The sequence below is a fragment of the Procambarus clarkii genome, chromosome 3 (genome assembly GCF_040958095.1).
Source record: "Procambarus clarkii isolate CNS0578487 chromosome 3, FALCON_Pclarkii_2.0, whole genome shotgun sequence".
NCBI lineage: Eukaryota > Metazoa > Arthropoda > Malacostraca > Decapoda > Cambaridae > Procambarus > Procambarus clarkii.
In genome coordinates, this window is record NC_091152.1 from 18578254 (window position 1) to 18596994 (window position 18741).

The 18741-nt window shown below is 42.1% G+C and overlaps 1 protein-coding gene across 8 annotated transcripts in view; it reads left to right on the forward strand.

The window, feature by feature from the left end:
* AP-1gamma (adaptor protein complex 1, gamma subunit) overlaps positions 1 to 18741 on the forward strand; it is a 129824-nt gene that overhangs the window by 91308 nt on the left and 19775 nt on the right. For all 8 annotated transcript variants that reach the window (XM_069329727.1, XM_069329692.1, XM_069329714.1 and 5 more), the window contains 3 exons: positions 1434 to 1605; positions 6424 to 6556; positions 15042 to 15260. In XM_069329727.1, coding sequence (XP_069185828.1) covers positions 1434 to 1605; positions 6424 to 6556; positions 15042 to 15260 — 524 coding nt within the window. The remainder of the gene's footprint in view (positions 1 to 1433; positions 1606 to 6423; positions 6557 to 15041; positions 15261 to 18741) is intronic.

Below are 18741 nucleotides of genomic sequence, written 5' to 3' on the forward strand. Positions count from 1 at the left end.
CCCTTCCGGACACCTCAGCCCTAATTGTGATTGGATAAGTAGTCAAATCCCCCCACAAGCACAAAAAATAATAACTATGTACAAAAGTATGTAAGAATACATTGTTGTTTCACTAAATACTTTAAACAAAATGCCACAGAATACTTGTAATAGAGCAACAATATATATGGGTACTCACCAAGTGTCCACATGTTAACCTACATATGATAACAGTAATTCTGATCCTGGAATAATGTGAAGGTTATGTTGAGGTGATTTACCTTGGTGAGGTGAGTATGGTTGTGATAACTGAGGGTTGAGGCCTAGATGTTGAGGGGAGGGTTGGCTTCTTGTTTGGTTAGGTTAGCTTTGGTGTAGTTAGGTTTGAATGGGTTAGGTTTGATTTGGATAGGTTGGTTTGGCTAGGTTGGGTTTGCTTTGGTTTGGTTAGCTTTAATTTGTTTGATTTGGTTTTGTTGGTTTCGTTTGGTTAGGTTTTGATAGTTTTGGTTTGGTTAGCTTTGGTTTGGTTAGGTTATGTCAGGTTTGCGTTGCTTATCTTTGGTTTGGTTAGGTTTAGTTAGCTTTGGTTAGGTTTGGGTTATCTTGAGATGATTTCGGGACTTTTTTAGTGTCCCCGCGGCCCGGTCCTCGACCAGGCCTCCACCCCCAGGAAGCAGCCTGTGACAGCTGACTAACACCCAGGTACCTAATTTACTGCTAGGTAACAGGGGCATAGGGTGAAAGAAACTCTGCCCATTGTTTCTCGCCGGCGCCTGGGATCGAACCCAGGACCACAGGATCACAAGTCCAATGTGCTGTCCGCTCGGCCGACTGACCCGGCTGGGTTGGCTGGGTTTGGTTAGCTTTGGGTGGCTTTGATTAGATTAGCTTTGGTTAGGTTTAGTTGGGTTAAGTTAGGTGAACATATGCCAGTACAAACTTGTTTCATTGGCATTATAAATTTGCTCAGGAGAGAGAGAGAGAGAATCACAGTCTCCAATTTGGACACATTTCTCTGCACCTCTATCCACCACTCAGGAGACATTCCAGATTCATCTTCCTTTATAAGATAGATGCTCTGATAATAGGTCATAACAATATGTTCTCTATTAACTTCACTGCTTGTTGAAGCCCTAAACAACATATTTCGAGCATTTCTAGATGCACTAGTAGCAGGATGTAAAAAATATGCACAGATATAAAACAGTGAGAGAGAGAGGGAGGGAGGGAGGGAAGGGGGATGGTTTTGTCTGCCACGGGTAAACAAAAACAAACAGCGGCGCCACCTGTGGAACTACATAGGCTTTTCTGGGGCTGGATCACAAATGATTAGATGGAATAAACGAATGATTGAAGTACGATAGCAAGGTCGGAGAGTGTACTTAAAATATTTATCACTAAGTGCATTTGTACTTAGTCCTTGGAGCACTGAATCAATTTTCATTCTGTAGCCATATGCGAGGACCTCTGTTGGAACGGATGCCACCATTTGAGGGTACAAGAGCAAGTGCAGAACAAGATAAGATGGCAATCACAAATGGAATTGATGCTTCACCTGACAACCACTCGCTTCTCAATGACCTAACATCGCCAAACAACAACGCTCATGAAACAAATGAATCGGTAAGATACTCCTGGCTTTTGTACTTGCTGCCTATTAGGAAAAGTGCTGTTTTTGTTGTATGAAATAAAAAGCTTGTAGGAATTAGAATTATTTAACTGCAAGACTTTTTTTTTTTTTTTTTTTTTTTTTTTTTTTTTTTTTTTTTTTTTTTTTTTTTTTTTTTTTTTTTTTTTTACTGTGCATCTCATCAGGTGATGGGGTGGCTGTATATGCTCAAAAGTATTTTGGGTACTGTGATTTAAGTCCTACACATACACAGGGTGTATATGTATTACTTAAATTAAATGTGTAGGAAGCACTCATTTGATTTCTCAGACCTCCAATAACTATCTCTCATCTTGAAAAAAAATCCAGTCTCTCTCACTTTCCTTCTAGGGCCTTAGTGAGATGATGTGGACCATGTCTGGCACATCACCAGTGTCTGGACATGCAGGGCAGCCACTCTAGGAACTATTAAAACTTTTAACAGCAGCAAATGAGTGATTACCATGTATATATTTACAGGCAAAATGTGTGCTATGTGTATTTATAAGACTTAGGCTTGTATATATACAGTACATTAATATGAATAAATAATGCTGTGTGTACATTTATACGCGTATATCTGTACATACTTGTATTTTCAAAGTTATACATGATGTACAACTTTTCACATATCAATACAACCTTTTAACACAAAACTAAATAAATAAAGTGAGAAAGGGTCCTCTGGTATAACCTACCAGAGGACCCTTAACCACTGAACTGCGCAATGTGCCTGCAGGCGCTCGACGGGGGGGTGCGCAATGCACCTCCTGGCACTTATATTTTTAGAGTATGATTCAAAACTCCCACGGCTACATGGGGTTCACATCAGCTTCCTCAATGCTCTTGTAAACAGACGCCATTTTAAAAAAAAAAAAAAAATCGTGGGCTACATTCCCGGATGTGAGAGCGTCAGTCCTGAGTGAGCAACCAAGGTGGGCGCACGCAACATGAGCTCACAGCACTGCTGGTTCAGCGTGTGACCACAGCATCCCCTAATGATGTCAAAATATATTTGTTTGTAACCGGGATTATTTAGCCATGATAGTATTACAGAAGAGCCTGAGTGTGATAATGACTGTTTACAATGTTCAAATATCAGTGAATCAATGCTGTTAAGGATGTTCACAGCGCTTGCCACAGCACCACAGCATTATTTCATCTATCAAGGAATCTTCAAACGACTTCTTTGTTACTTTACAAAATAAATTTAGTGCTGTGCATAGTATTGTGGTAGGAGGAATTTTGGTGAGGGATGGAAGGAGGGAATTGAGGTAGCATCACTGTGTGGCAGTCACTCTTGTTTTGCTCACCATACTTGTATTGTCCCATCTTGAATGTTGCTCAGTACTCACTTCCCCCTTCAGAGCTGGAGAGATTGCTGAAACAGAGAACATATATGGCATGCATAGACGAGATAAAGCACCTAAATTATTGGGATCGTCTCAAAGCTCTCTGAATGTACTCACTAGAAAGGAGAAGAAAGATATAACAAATAATATACATATGGAAAATACTGGAGGGCCAGGTCCCAAATCTACACAGTAAAATAACAACGTACTGGAGTGAACGATATAGAAGAAAATGCAGAATAGAACCAGTGAAGAGCAGAGGTGCATATATAGGCACCTCTGCTCTTCACTGGTTCTAAAAGGAAAATAAGAAGTGGTTGTCAGCTTTTCGTACAAAGGGTCATAAGAAATATTGCCATTGGGCAATGTATTTATATGATGTACAATAAAATACAGCATAACAACACACTAACTCATTATGATGTGTGAAATCTGGCTATCCAGGTGGCACTAGCGGCCTATCTACTTTGTAGACCCCTCCTTACTACTACTACTTCGTGCGTCGGACAGGTGCTTGCATCTCTTTATCCCCGATTGTCAGTAAATACTAGGTGTTATCATTATTATCAGTACCGGTTGCCGCCCATCTTGCACGCATTTATTTGTTTAAAATGTGTGAAAATTCCATTTCTTAACATGGGATGAAATTTTCACAACACTGATGCCAAATAACGGGAGATTTGGTTAGAATTTTTCACTATATTTCATATTTGGAAAAATCTCTGCAGTCACCGGGCCCCTTAACTTGCTGTTTTGGAAAAAAAAAAAATCAAAATTTATTTTCAGTTAATTTTTCGTTTTTAAATTACGTCCATTTTCGGCCATACAGGCAAACGGCCAAATGCAGACGTACTGTAATTTGTAAGAGGACAGGTTGTTTCGGCAGCCATGTCAACCTCTTGACATTTTCATCCATCCACCCATTTTGGTGGATGTGAACGAACACATCTGGTATAGACATTAGTGCTGGCTATAGCTAGGGAACTTACTTGTAAATGTTAGTAGACTAAAGTAATGGGAACTGTGGACAATAAAGACCTTTCACATGGGCAAGAAATTCTCCTAAGGTTTCAAAATGTCATGAAAACCATTAATTGAAAGTTTCCTCTCCTAACCTAACCAAGTAAGCCGGAGGACTCAAAACAGAAAAAGGGATCCTATGCATTGGATCAATTTGTAGACCAGCATACATGGTAAGTGATGTGGTAGAGGCCAAAACCATCAATAGTTTCAAGACTATATATGAGAGTGCTGGCAAAACTGGACGAGTGTAGCCGTCATCCTGTCACTACACTGGTAATTACGCTTAATACTTTGTTTCTACCTAAACCCTCAAGAATTTTTATGTAGAGAGGATGTAATAAAAGCTGCTTATTGAGAACACAAGGCCATAAGAGTTGAACTAAGGAAAAACACAACCAACCACACTGCTTTGCAAGCAGTGTGGTTGGTTGTTAATTAAATGAAAGGGTAATGTACAGTATGGCAAAACCATCAGAAGCTTCAAAAGATCACATGACAATGATAGTAGGAGAGGAGGACACAAGTACAGTAAGGGGTACCTCAGCTTGCACATTTAATCCATTCCCAGAGACAGTTCGTAACCCGAAAATTCGTAAACCGAAGTGAATTTCCCCATAAGAAATAATAAAAAGTGAATTAATCCATTCCAGACTCCCAAAAAATTAACTGCAAAATAAATTTTATATATAATTCACCCAAATCTTCAGTACAAAAGTATGTACAAGTTATTACTTACCTTTACTGATGATTCCTGTTGGCGTATGGAAGACAATGAGGAGGGGGTAGGAAGAGAGGTGTTACTGTTTGGAAGGGGAATCCCCTTCCATTATAACACCAGGCAGTGAGGACTTCTCTGGGGTACACACTCTGGCACATTTTGCCTGCATACCACTAGGACCTGCTTGTGGCTCACTGCTTGAGTTTCTCACTTGAAATCTTTCCATTGAAGAATGTTTTTCCCCTTCTTTGTAACACTTGTCTGTAGTGAGACATCACATTGTCATTAATGAGACATCACATTGTCATTAATAAGGTCAATGCAATGGCCTGCTACTGCTAATCCCTGAACTATATGTTTAACTGATCTCTATCCCTGTCTATGGAGGACAGAAGAAAATGTATATATGCTGGTTAGCATTGTAAATGTGTGGCCACATTTGTGGTAGAAAATAATAATAATAATAATAATAATAATAAAAAACTGCTTTATCTGGGTGATTCTTTTCAGCAAAACTTTTCAGTTTTTTCCATACTGCACACATTTTCTTGATGAGGAAGGGACATCCTCTACTGCCTCCTCCTCCCACTGAGGATTTGTTGTACTGCCTAGCTAGTTCAACAACACGTGTACCATTTTCATGTTTATGAATGATCTCTCTATTTTTCTTCTATGATCATTCTCACATGTGTTTTCTTGGCTTGAATCATACAACTGGTTTTCTTGGGACCCATGGCGAGTTATATAATAACAAATTTTATGTTCAAATAGCCAAAAATCCGGAAAAAAAAGGTAAATCTTTGCAAAGAATTCAGGCACGATAGTCGTCACTAGGTGGGAGGCACTGGTAAACTGAGGCGCAATCACCGTGCCACTACGCGCTAGGTTGGCCCATACGCGTATCAACAAACTTGTTTCCCAGGGCAAAGTTCGTAACCCAATTTGAATTTTCCGAAGAAATTGGGCTTGTAACCCAAAAAGTTCTTAAATAGGGACATTCGTAAGTCGAGGTGTCACTGTAGCTACCATTTTGTAGCTACTAGAGTGCAACACACACGTGCCCGTACACTTACCACCCCAGATATCATGTGGTATGCACATGGTTAACATACACACCAAGGGTGCATTGCCATTTTTCAGCAAGCACTAAATTTTGAAATTAATTTAATCACCGCTGCAGAGGTTGATGAAACACCAGTGGAGGCTGCAGAGTTGTAGCTGGCATGACTATCTTAGCTAGTGTTTTGTTAGCATCCAGCAGGTGTATTTGAAAATTTACAGTGAGACTCTCATGTGAATATTGTGAAGCCAAAAATATGAAAAGCTACAGTAAAAAAAAAAACACTAATGAATTATAAACAATGTTCGGCACGCACCCAAGTCACTTGCAGGCTTTTCACACAAAAGGCTGTAGCCAGGGCACTCACGGTGAGTGTGTAACAGAGCACGGAGCAGTGTGTTAGTGTGTGAGTTCTTATTTTCCAACACTCCTCAAAATAACTAATAAAAAAACATGAATGTACAGCACCATTATGTGCAGTTGGAGGTGAGGTGACTGGATTGGTAGTGTAGTTTGAATTATTGCATCATTCTAAATCACTTATAAAGTGCAACCACTTGCTGAGTACACAATACTGAAGCTGCCCTATTTTCATTTGCAGAATTTGTGCAAATATTTACAATTAAATGTTATTTTTCAGAATGCGTTGCTCGACCTATTAGGAGGGATGGAGCCAGGGGATAATGAGACAGTCCCGGCCACTAGCACAGCAGGTGTTCTCAGTGTTCCCTCAACAATGCCTGCAGTTAATGCTGACATATTGGACTTGTTAGGTAAGGACTACAGTTACTCTGCATCTTATGCTTTCTTACCCTTAGCAACTCCTCTTTGAGAAGGTGGCCTCTGAAAGATTGTTGTCTGTCCACCATTCTAACCTCCCGTGTATTGTAATTTATGTATGTGATTCGCTTGCATGCCTATCATCAGTCATCCTCTCCACATGTTCCAACCACTGCAGTCTTTCACTTGACCATATACTTCAGGTTTAGTTACCTCTCCTATAACATATCTTACATATATGAATATTTATACCAGAGCCTACTTATTATTTATAGACTCACATTGACAATTACCCAAAACTAAAAAAAGTTATTGATGTTCACTTTCGTCTAAAAAAATCATTTTAAATCATTAGAAGACCTTGGGAATGAACATAAAAAGTAGACATTGTTTCATAGAATGATACTAGAATGGATGCCATACATTCAATGCCTAGAGACTTATGAACTATCAAATTACAGTGTCTGGCAATTCAGTGTTTGTCAAACAAACGGACAGGTGTATATTATCCATTTCCCACTTAGTTATAAACATAGTAAGGGCAATAATGCTGCTGTTGTCGATGTTTCATTCATTTACCTCTCATATTCGGGTTATAGTTTGCTTAGTCATGTACTATACTGGAAAATGATGAATACACTCCCTTAGTTGGCTGCCGAGAGGACACTGTAGGCCAGTAGTTGCTGGATTGACTGTCTATAGTATGTGGTATTGTTTTTATTGGTTCATTCACAGTGCGTGGACTCTCATCCACACCTTGAGTTACCTATATACTAGGTAACCTCGAGGTTTGTCCCGAATAATATAGCAAGAGTATTTTACATTTTTCACTAATGCTGTATTTTTTTAAATAAAATTCATGTATCCTATAATGGTTAATGTAGTAAAAACATAACTGTACTTTGTCAATGTCATGCAATGGTAAATAAATGTCAAGTTATGGAATGTGGAGCCGGAGAAAATAAACCACACACAACTTTTATATTACCGTATGTGGAAAGGAATTAAAGAACTCTAATAAAGAGTGAGCCCTAAGGGTGGTTCTGGATAGTAAACTGTCACCAGAGGAACATGCAAAGAACATTGTGAAAGGAGTGAATGTGTCGCTTTCCAACTTCTGACTTTGCTCTTAATTACGTGGATGGTGAAATGCTAAAACTGTTCATGACGTTTGTGAAACCAAAATTAGAATATGCAGCAGTTGTATGGTGCCCATATCTCAAGAAGCACATCAATACACTAGGTAACGTGCAAAGGCCTGCTACAAAATGGCTTCCGGAACTGAAAAACAATAGTTATGAAGAGAGGCTAGAGGTATTAAAGGGGCGAGAACTGGTTTTGTCAACCTTCCTCAAACTCTCAACTATTTTATGCATAATCTACATGATAAATGCTCCAACTTTTTCTAATGGATCAACATCGTAATGTGGAAACAACAAAAATAATAATAAAAAAAACAAATTTGCAGTTTTCAAAAAGCTTCAATAATGTTAATGTTACTAATGATGTTTATTTTCATTGTGCTATCAGAATGCAGTTTAATCTATAACATTTATTACAATGGATCTGTAAATTATAGTTTGGTGTAAAATCATTTTACTGCACCCTTACAATTTTATGCACCAAATTAAAGACCAAATAATTTCTAACTTCAAAAGTTTTGACTTCATGCAAATGTGTTTGAATAATTGTTGTAGAACAAAGAACTAATATGTAAAAATTGATTAGTAAATAAAAATTTTGAAGATTTTATTTGAAGAGCATGAAAATGTTTTCATGCAAATAACTTTACTTGAAGTTCACGACAATAATTACAGTCGTTCTAGTGCTTTGGATTTTCCTGTAAGTGTCGGACAAAATTGCTGGGCATTCATTCTTGAATTTGTGAAAGTTGTAGGTCAATGTGTTGAAATGAAGTCAAGAAAAAATAACCCCACAAAAAAACAAAATATAGGGATAATTATAATGGGTTTGGGTATATATATGTATGCCTTAGATAAGTGATAACTGAATGGTCCAACAAATGCCTACTACTGAAGTTCAGCCCGAGTAAATGTAAGGTAATGAAACTAGGCGGTGGAAACCAGGAGGCCAGACACAGGATACCGAATGGGAGATGAAGTCCTTCATGAAGCTGGAAAACGTTCAGGTGTATGCCACTAGGCTAGTCCTACTCCTACCTATCCGGCCTGTTGTCGTCGTGGAGGGGGCTTAGTGGGTGGCAGCCAGAGTGTGATGCTCCGTGGGTCAGTCCTCTGTCCTTTTGTTTCTTCCAATATTGTTGGAACGTCTGTTGTCTGCTGGTGAGGCTTACTTCTAGTCTTTTCTCGGGCTCGTTGGTCCTCTTCCGTCCTACTTCTCGTTTTTCGATATTCTCATTCTTTTCTCATTGCATCTTCTTACATCTGTCACGACATTGTTCAAGTTCGTTTAGTACACCTTGTAGGCACCCTCCCCAAGGGTTGGGTGTTGCAGTTCGGTCCTCAGGCACATGCACTGTGGGTGTTTGTTTTGGTTTCTGTGCGGTGTAAGCATGTGTTGGTTTTCCGCGTACTTTTTTGCGGGTTCTTCGCAGCCCTTGCTCGACTTCTTTCCGGTCATAGCCCTCTGGATACTTGGGACGTTCTGGATTTTTATATGTGGGGAGGACACTTAGTTCTTTCTCTGCTTTATGGGTGTGGAGTGGCTCCGCCTCCACCTTTATTCTACACCTCATCTTCTTCGGTTCACACATCTCTGGACATGATCCTCTAGTGTTGTTCCTGGAATGTTATACAGCTTAGCTGTGTCATGACACGATAGTGTCTACGCTTTACAGGTGAGAGTATTCGGTCTGGTGACACTGTCAGCCAGGCGCTGGTTCTTGGTTTTTGGATGAGTGTTGTCTGTTGCTAGTTGATTGGCCAGTTTGCATTGCATCTTAACATGGCCTTCCTATGTGTTTCTCTCCATGTGCCTCTGCCCCAGGTTAAGGCCTGATTGCGGGGAAGGGTTCCATGGAACATCAGTTGGACACTCGTTCGTTGCTTCAGTCATGGCTCTCTGGACACTCATTCCTAGACTCAGCCCTTGCTTCTGGTCATGCCTTCCTTGGCCATTGTTCAGTGCCTGGCTGCACTCTGTTTACATTGGAGTGTCTGTATTTTTTACTTGATCGTGTACATTCCGTTTTCATTGCATTCCCTACCTCTATACTACACATTGGAGTGTCTCTCTTAGAATGTGCTTATTGGCTATACTAGTGTTGGTGCTAGGTTGGACTGTGTACATGTTCAGTTCTCTGCGCTTGGACAGCCTCGCTATTCAGTTGTGGACCATGGGTTCTTTCATCTTCTTGTATGTTCCCCCACCAGCTTCTGTGTTGCGATGTCTGCTGGTGGCTGTAGGTTCCATTCACCCACTCCTGCCTCTCCTGCTTCTTTTTGTTAAGACAGGGTGAGCTTGGCTTACGGCCCTGCCTACGGTCTTTGCCTTGTGTTCCTTTGCCAGACAGTACCTTTTGCCTTAGTGTACTCACTTAGTTTTACTCACCTAGTTGTGCTTCTGGGGATTGAGCTCTGGCTCTTTAGTCCCGCCTCTCAACTGTCCAACAATTGGTGTACAGATTCCTGAGCCTACTGGGCTCTTATCATATCTACACTTGAAACGGTGTATGGAGTCTGCCTCCACCACTTCACTGCCTAATGCATTCCGTCTGTTAACTACTCTAACACCGAAACGGTTCCTTCTAACGTCCCTGTGGCTCATTTGGGTACTCAGTTTCCACCTGGGTCCCCTTGTTCGCGTACCACCTGTGTTACAGTTTATCTTTATCTACCCTGTCCATTCTTCTGAGAATTTTGTAGGTTGTGATCATGTTTCCCTTTACTCTTCTGTCTTCCAGTGTCGTGAGGTGCATTTCCCGCAGCCTTTTCTCGTAACACATGCCGCTTAGTTCTGGGACTAGCCTAGTGGCATACCTCTGAACTTTTTTAAGCTTCACCTTGTGCTGACAAGGTATGGGCTCTATGCTGGGGTCGCATACTCCAGGATTGGTCTTGCATGTGTGTTATACAAGGTTCTGAATGATTCCTTAAACAGGATTCCTGAAGGCAGTTCTGATGTTAGCCAGCCTGATGTTATTCTTTTGATGTGGGCTTCAGGAGACAGGTTTGGTGTGATATCTACTCCCAGATCTTTCTTTCTGTCCATTTCATGAAGGACTTCCTCCCCCATTTGGTATCCTGTGGCTGGCCTCCTGTTTCCACTGCCTAGTTTCATTACCTTACATTTACTTGGGTTGAACCTTAGTAGCCATTTGTTGGACCATTCATTCAATCTGTCTAGGTCATCTTGTACCCTCATACTATCTTCCTCCATCTTAATCCTCCTCATAATTTTTGCATCATCAGCAAACAATGAGAGGAATGATTCTATACCATCTGGAAGATCATTTACATATATAAGAAACAGTATGGGTCCAAGGACTGAACCCTGCGGAACTCCACTGGTGACGTCTCTCCAATCTGAGAACTCGCCCCTCACAGTGACTCGCTGTCTTCTGTTACTTAGGTACTCCCTTATCCAATGGAGTACCTTCCCTTTCACTCCTGCCTGCATCTTTAGCTTTCGCACTAGTCCCTGGTGTGGAACTGTGTCAAAGGCTTTCTGGCAATCCAAAAATATGCAGTCTGCCCACCTCTCTCTTTCTTGTCTGATCGTAGAATCAATTAATCCTGCGAGGCATGACTTGCCATCCCTGAAACCATGTTGGTGTTGTGTCACAAAGTTCCTTTGCTCCAGATGTTCCACTAGCTTTTTTTTGCATAATTTTCTCCAATAACTTGCATGGTATGCAAGTTAGGGACACTGGCCTGTAGTTCAGTGCCTCCTGTCTATCCCCCTTCTTGTAAATCGAGACTACGTTCACCGTCTTCCAAATTTTTGGCAGTTCACCTGTTACCAGTGATTTGTTCTACACCATGAAGAGTGGCAGGCACAGTGCTTCTGCTCCTTTCTTTAGTATCCATTGCGATATTCCATCCGGGCCTATAGCCTTTGTCACATCCAACTCTAGCAAAAGCTTCCTTACATCCCCACTGGTAATCTCAAATTCCTCTAGTGGTGTCTGGTTAACTATTCCTTCTCTTATCTCTGGAACTTCTCCTTGCTCCAATATGAAGACTTCCTGGAATTTCCTATTGAGTTCCTCACACAATTCTTTGTTGTTTGTAGTGAATCTGTCTGCCCCTATTCCTCAGTTTCATTATCTGTTCCTTCACTGTTGTCTTTCTCCTGATGTAGCTGTGTAGCAATTTGTGTTGAGTCTTAGCCTTGCTTGCTATTTCGTTTTTCTGGCACTCTGGTATCCTTCTCTGCTCTCAGGTGTCCTGTTATTTCTATAGTTTCTCCATGCTCTTTTACTTGCTTGCTTAGCTAGCTTACATCTCTGATTAAACCATGGGTTTCTCACCTGCAATTCATTTTTTACCTTTTGGGCCAGGATAAACTTTTCTGCTGCCTCCTTACATTTCTGTGTGATGTATTCCATTATGTCTTGGGCCGTCTTTCCCCTTAGCTCTGTTTCCCATATTATATTCGTTAGGAAATTTCTCATCTCCTCATAATTTCCCTTACGGAATGCTAGCCTTTTGCTTTCAGGTCCCTTTCTCGAGTACTTTAAACCTTCTTCGACCAGATACTCAAATGTCAGTACACTGTGATCGCTGATTCCTACTGGGTCCTCGAAGTCAATTTTCCTTATGTCGGAGTCATTCAGAGTGTGGTACACGTCCTGGGTAGTTCTCCTTATCTGGTACTCTGCTTCGCATGCATCCTTCTGCCCTGCAGATGCTGTTTGCACTGCTCCTGTGGGTTGAGGTGTAGCTGTTTTTCACTACGCGTTTCACGTGTCGGCTTGTGGTGCTTGCTTCCTCATTGGCCTCTGCCTGGGTTCTGGTTCTTTGGTTTTCATCGCCGAATTTGTCCTTGCTGTTTGCAGAGTCTATGGTTCGGCTCTTTCAGCAAGTGGCGGCGGCTTCTTGTCATCTGGTTTTTTGCTTTGTTGGTCCTTTCGGAGTCCCGGGGGAGGGGGGGGGGTTCCTTCCGGACGGGGTATATCTGCTCGCCCAGGTTGGTTCTTTCCCGGCTTGCCGAGTTTGGGTTATCTTGAGATGATTTCGGGGCTTTAGTGTCCCCGTGGCCCGGTCCTCGACCAGGCCTCCATCCCCAGGAAGCAGCCCGTGACAGCTGACTAACACCCAGGTACCTATTTTACTGCTAGGTAACAGGGGCATAGGGTGAAAGAAACTCTGCCCATTGTTTCTCGCCGGCACCCGGGATCGAACCCGGGACCACAGGATCTCAAGTCCAGCGTGCTGTCTGCTCGGCCGACCGGCTCCCTAGTACCGGGTTCCTAGTTCCCTGGCGGATGTTCCTTCTGGTTCCTTGCCAGCCTTGGTTTCAGTCGCTGCTTGCTCGGTGTCCGATCCCATGGGTTTTTTCCCCGGCTCAGCCTCTTCTCATGATTGGTCCGGTCCGTATCGGAGCTGGTTCGGTCTTCTCGAGTCTTCCTGTCTGGTGTTTGTGACTCGAGTCTATCACCATCTTTGGTGTTCAGGTGGCTTCTCTGATGGTGTCCCTCCTGCAAGCTTCGTCTCGGCGGCAGTATGGGATTTCGCTGGTGGTCTTTCCTTTTCTTTGTCTTTTCGTAGGTAAGGAAAACGGTAGGAAATCGCAGGTATCCTGCGGTTTCTCCTCGTGCCCTTGCTGTTCATAAGTTTGCTGCTCCTGCTGCCATCTTTGGTAACATGTCCTGGGCTGACAGTCGTACATGGGGTTTTTGGCAGTCAGACAGGGCCCCTGGCTGCACCCTACCTCGTTGCCATTCCTGGGCCCAGTCGGGCCTGTGTCACTTGGGTCAGCGGCTGCAGCCTATCTTGACTTAAGAGTTGAGGTGTGGAGCAGCGACCGCCTCCCGGATACGTCCCCTTCTTTATTTTATCTTTGGTGAAGTAGCTCCCCAGAAAACCAGCGTTGAATGTAATGAAACGCCATTTTCTTGGCGAGTCCCAGAGACTTCCTGGCAACCTTCCCTCCCTCTGTTCGCTGCGCTTTTTTCGCGTATTTTGATATCCAGCCTCGGAATTGAAAGTGTGTATCGCCGGCGTGGGGGTCTGGGGCTCCCCCTTCTCCCTCCCGGGACAGGGGGAGCTGCGCAGACATGCAGCGTGGCGCGTGTGACGTCATGCTTGTTTGCTCATTTTCAATTGGGGAATTCTGTCCACTCTTTTGTCTATTTTTGTTGTTTTTAACCAGAATAGGGGTTTGTTTTGTGGCGCTTACCTTTCTGGGCGCTTGTCCCGGTCGATGGCAGATATGGAATGCTCCAAAATCACATGTGCATTTTATGGGCCATTGCTACCCGTGCCTCTCTGAGGGGACCAGGTTCTGGCTCGTGGTCCCCAGTAGGCCTAGAACTCCACCCACATCGACTGATACCTGGTTGATGGGGTTCTGGGAGTTGTTCTACTCCCCAAGCCCGGCCCGAGACCAGGCTTAACTTGTGAGAGTTTGGTCCACCAGGCTGTTGCTTGGAACGGCCCTCAGGCCCACATACCCATCACAGCCCGGTTGGTCCAGCACTCCTTGGAGAAAACAGTCTAGTTTTCTCTTGAAGATGCCGCCGGCTGTTCCAGCAATATTTCAGATAGTCGCTGGTAGGACGTTGAGCAACCGTGGACCTCTGATGTTTATACAGTGTTCTCTGATTGTGCCTATGGCACTTCTGCTCCTTACTGATTCTATTCTGCATTTTCTTCCATATCGTTCACTCCAGTACGTTGTTATTTTACTGTGTAGATTTGGGACCTGGCCCTCCAGTATTTTCCATGTGTATATTATTTGGTATCTCTCTCGTCTCCTTTCTAGAGAGTACATTTGGAGATCTTTGAGACGATCCCAATAATTGTCTACCTACCTGTGCTACCCGCCTAACATCCCGGAACCGATAAGCCTTAGGCCCTTGAAGCATTTGTTTTAATTTCCCTAAACCAGCACATGCAGTTAGTTATGAGCAGTTTTACCCCTAGGAACAACTGAACAACTTTCTCTGAAAATGGGTTTTCATTTAACTGAATAACTGATATTCTTTCTTGATTCTTCAGTATTATTTTTAAGCCCATGTCAAATAGTATTTATAACTTACAAGTTTTGAACTGAGGAATCAGTTTGAAAATTTTAATGCTGTGAAAGCATTTGATGGAGGATTAATTGAAATGTCCTGTCAATTCTATATATTATTGCTATCCCTTGCAAAGTCCTAAAATTGATATTGTGAATTTATGATGTCTTGACATGAAGCATAAAGAGCATCATTGACTATGTATTTGATGTAGGCATTGAGAGATTTACATACAAATAGTTATAAAAGGTTTACAAGGTAGAGAGCATAGTATCCAACATTAAACATGTTGGTTATATGAAAATGTATCATTGCAGGAGGGTTGGACTCTGGCCCAGCAGCACCGGTGCCGGCCTCCAACATGAACGACACAACTACTCCTGCCCAACTACCCAACTCTAGCAATGCTGCCTACCTGCTAGATGGTCTGCTCAACAACTCGACCCCTGTAATCACCTCCCTAAACTCTCCGGTCACAAACTCTGTAGTCACCATTCCTACTAGCAACCTAATTATCCCACCACTCCAAAAGTCAAGTGAGTTCAAACTTTTGAGTTGTATCTTTTGGACTTGAATATTATAGAACTGAAACATTAAAATTAAGAGATATTTACACCTCAAATACTACAGTATTTTGAAGCACATTCTTGATGGTAATTGTGGCAACACTGTAGACTACTGCATCTGTGTAGGTATATGTTCCCCCAACAGCTAGTGTAGATTTTGACTGCATTTGTTTTGTTATGGATTTAATGACAAAAATAAGGTGTTCCAATGCTAAGAATTCTGTTGACCTATAAAATTAAAATATATATATGTATGATATTGCAAAATTAAGTCTGATTAGCAATATGCTGTAAAATATTTAAATAAATTAGTTTGGCATAAATTTGTTGATAGTTCAGAGGAAAAACAGAAATTTTCTTTTGAAACAGTTTGTTTAAAATTTTGAAAAATTTTATTTTTGAAAATCCTCATAACTGTGACACTAGCCTTGACAGGTAATGCAACATATTCAACTCATTGAGGAAAAATATTGGAAGGAAGGAAGTACATCATGAGTGGGTATGGTTGGTATTCATTACTAGAGTATGTAGCACCAGCATGGAAACCACACCTCGTGAAGAACAACAGGAAACTTGAGACAGTTCAGAAGTTTGCAACTAGATTATCAGAATTAAAAGGCCTTTTTTGGCTGTGAGAACAGGTTAAGGGAACTCAATCTCACAAAAGCTGCTGAAGGGAATAGACATTGGCAGCCTATGTAAATTGAAAGGGGATAGAAGGGGACTTCAGTGAAACTTGAACAAACGGTCAAGCCCATAGAGATGTAAGGGGTTTCTTATACCCTATATGTATATGGATGGATGGCAAGGAGAATACATTGAAGGTAGTAGTAGTTGAAATTGCTTTCATCCACAACTTTAAAGAACGTGTATGATTGTAACTTGAGCATCAAATTATGTAATTAGTGAACTAGGTGTAAATGGCTAGGAGGTGGAGCATAAAGAGTTAGATCTCACTTCCTTGTTGTCACTGATAGACAAGAATTGATTTACCTTGTGTGAAATATCCATTGGGTTATAGCTTTCTCCTCAAATTCCATATCTAATACTGTAGTTGGCAGCATTTCAGAATGTCAGTTGTTTTGGACTCTGATGGCCACTTTTGTTGCCATTGTTATTTGACCTGTTGGGTTCTAGGGTTCTTTTACCCTAGGCTGTATCTTGAGGTTATCTTGAGATGATTTCGGGGCTTAGTGTCCCTGTGGCCTGGTCCTCGACCAGGCCTCCTTCCCCAGGAAGCAGCCTGTGACAGCTGACTAACTTCCAGGTACCTATTTACTGCTAGGTAAGAGGGACATCAGGGTGAAAGAAACTCTGCCCACTGTTTCTCGCCGGCGCCCGGGATCAAACTTGAGATCACAGGATCTCGCGTCCAGTGTTGTGTCCGCTCAGCCGCCGGCTCCCGATCTTGGCACCATTATGTGATCCACTGTGCACCCGATCTATGCATGTATGCACCATAGTTTTGGCTTACATGCATCAAACTTTCTAGTTTTGGCAAAGCTGCTCACTCATACAGCAGACTATCAGGCTAGAGCTGTATCACTCAACCAAGCTTTATGATATAAGCTCTTGCAGCCTATGTTCACAATGGTTGTGTGGATGACAGTCCTTTCTGTGTTTTATGAGTGTGTTTTCAAATACATTATTTTGAACACTTTTGCCATTTGCCACCAGCTTTTTCTATTTCTGCCTCGGCTAACTCCTATTTGTTTAACTTTGTGATCTGTATCTGTTTGGGCTCATCCTCCTCCTCAGCATCATGGGCTATGCTCTCCAGGGATTTGAAGAAGAGTAAGGGGGGGGGGCCTGGCATCTCTACCTTGATTTGCCTTTATCTTTGTAAAAGGCCTAGGGGGGGGGGGGGTTGATGGTTCCTTTGTTTGTGCTGTTACCTCTGCTACTACTCTGGGGTGTGATGTGTGTATGTAAGATTCCCTCCTGAGCCTTCTTTTGTGGCAGGAGAGGTTCCTTGTCTTTGACCTTTTTCGAAGTTTGATCCCTGGTCAGGAGGGATTGCTATTCTCGTACACTCATCTTCACTTGTCCTCCACATGAGCGGGATGTCTCCTGGACCTCCCCGTGGAGCAGATACAGATCTTGTTTTGGTGCCCAGTTATGCCGTTTGCATAAAAAAGAAATTGCCTTTGCGTATGGCTTGTCGTGACTTGATTTGGTTAGATTTTCTGCACCATTACTCCGTGTATGTTCAGGTTCTGTCTTTATTTTGTTCCTCACGAACAACTAAAGAACAACCCGCTGAGCTGAACATGGCAGAAAGTGCGATGATGGAAGCCTAAAATAGGCATCCTAGAACCCTTGAACACACACACATGGGAACAATCGAGGAACTAAGCTCAAACATTGATGGAGGATAAGGAATAACCTCTGCCCAAGTTTAAAAACCCCTGCAGATACCAGGATGGGTTAAAAAGCATCCAGATAACCACCTCGAGTTTCTCCCTAGCCCCGAAAATCCTAAACTGGTACCCTATGGCTATCTACCTACTTGATGAAGATCCCAAGGATTAATGTTCCCATAGCCTGGTCTCTGGCCAGGCCTCTTGGTAGCTGGTCTAATCCACCAGGCTGTTTGATGCAGCTGCTTGCAGCCAGATGTATGTGTCACATCCTGGCTTAGGAACCTGTTCACCATAAAGACATTAGACTGGAAATCAGAAGGAACCAACATCAAACCTGAAACTGGTGCAAAATACAGTTGATCGAAGTAAGTCCTGTTTAATTTTTGGTTTGCAAAGAAAAGGAGATTTTTCATTGCAAACCAAACCACAGAAGAAGCAAAAGTAGTAGATAAAATTGTTGAGCTAGTGAAAGGTTTTAATACCAAAGAGAATGTATGCAACTACAGGAGAATTGGCAGGCACGGAAAAAGGATAGCTTGACCCTTGAGGATCACCCTAAATGGTGCTAAACCGATAGAAGAAGCACTAAGGAATGTTAGGAAACTACAAAGTGATGAAGAAGGAAAATTATGGTATTAAAACGAGATCTTTCAAAGGACGACAGAGAAGCGGAAACTGAACCTCCTAGAGGCTTAACATCGAGGTGAGGGCAGGAACGAAGAAAAATAATTTTTTCTACAATGTTATAGGGGTAGGCAAGCCTGTGAAATGGTACAAAAAGGCAAACCAACAAAATTGTTAGAGAAAGGGAGAGTTAAGAACAAAGGGAGAAGGAACATGTTCCTCAAAATTGAATACACTAACATTGATGGAGTGAAAAATAAATATACTAGAGTTAAGTGATGTAATACAGCTGTAGACTCTAGACATTGTTGCACTCAGAGACGATATTTGATATTTTAAATGGGGTAGTATTCACAAGGGGCTACTCAGCTTGGAGATGGGAAAGGTCCAGGCTCTCTATGCTCTGCAATGCATTGAAATACATATTAAAGGACAAAAGGAAAGAATGAAACACAATGTTCAGT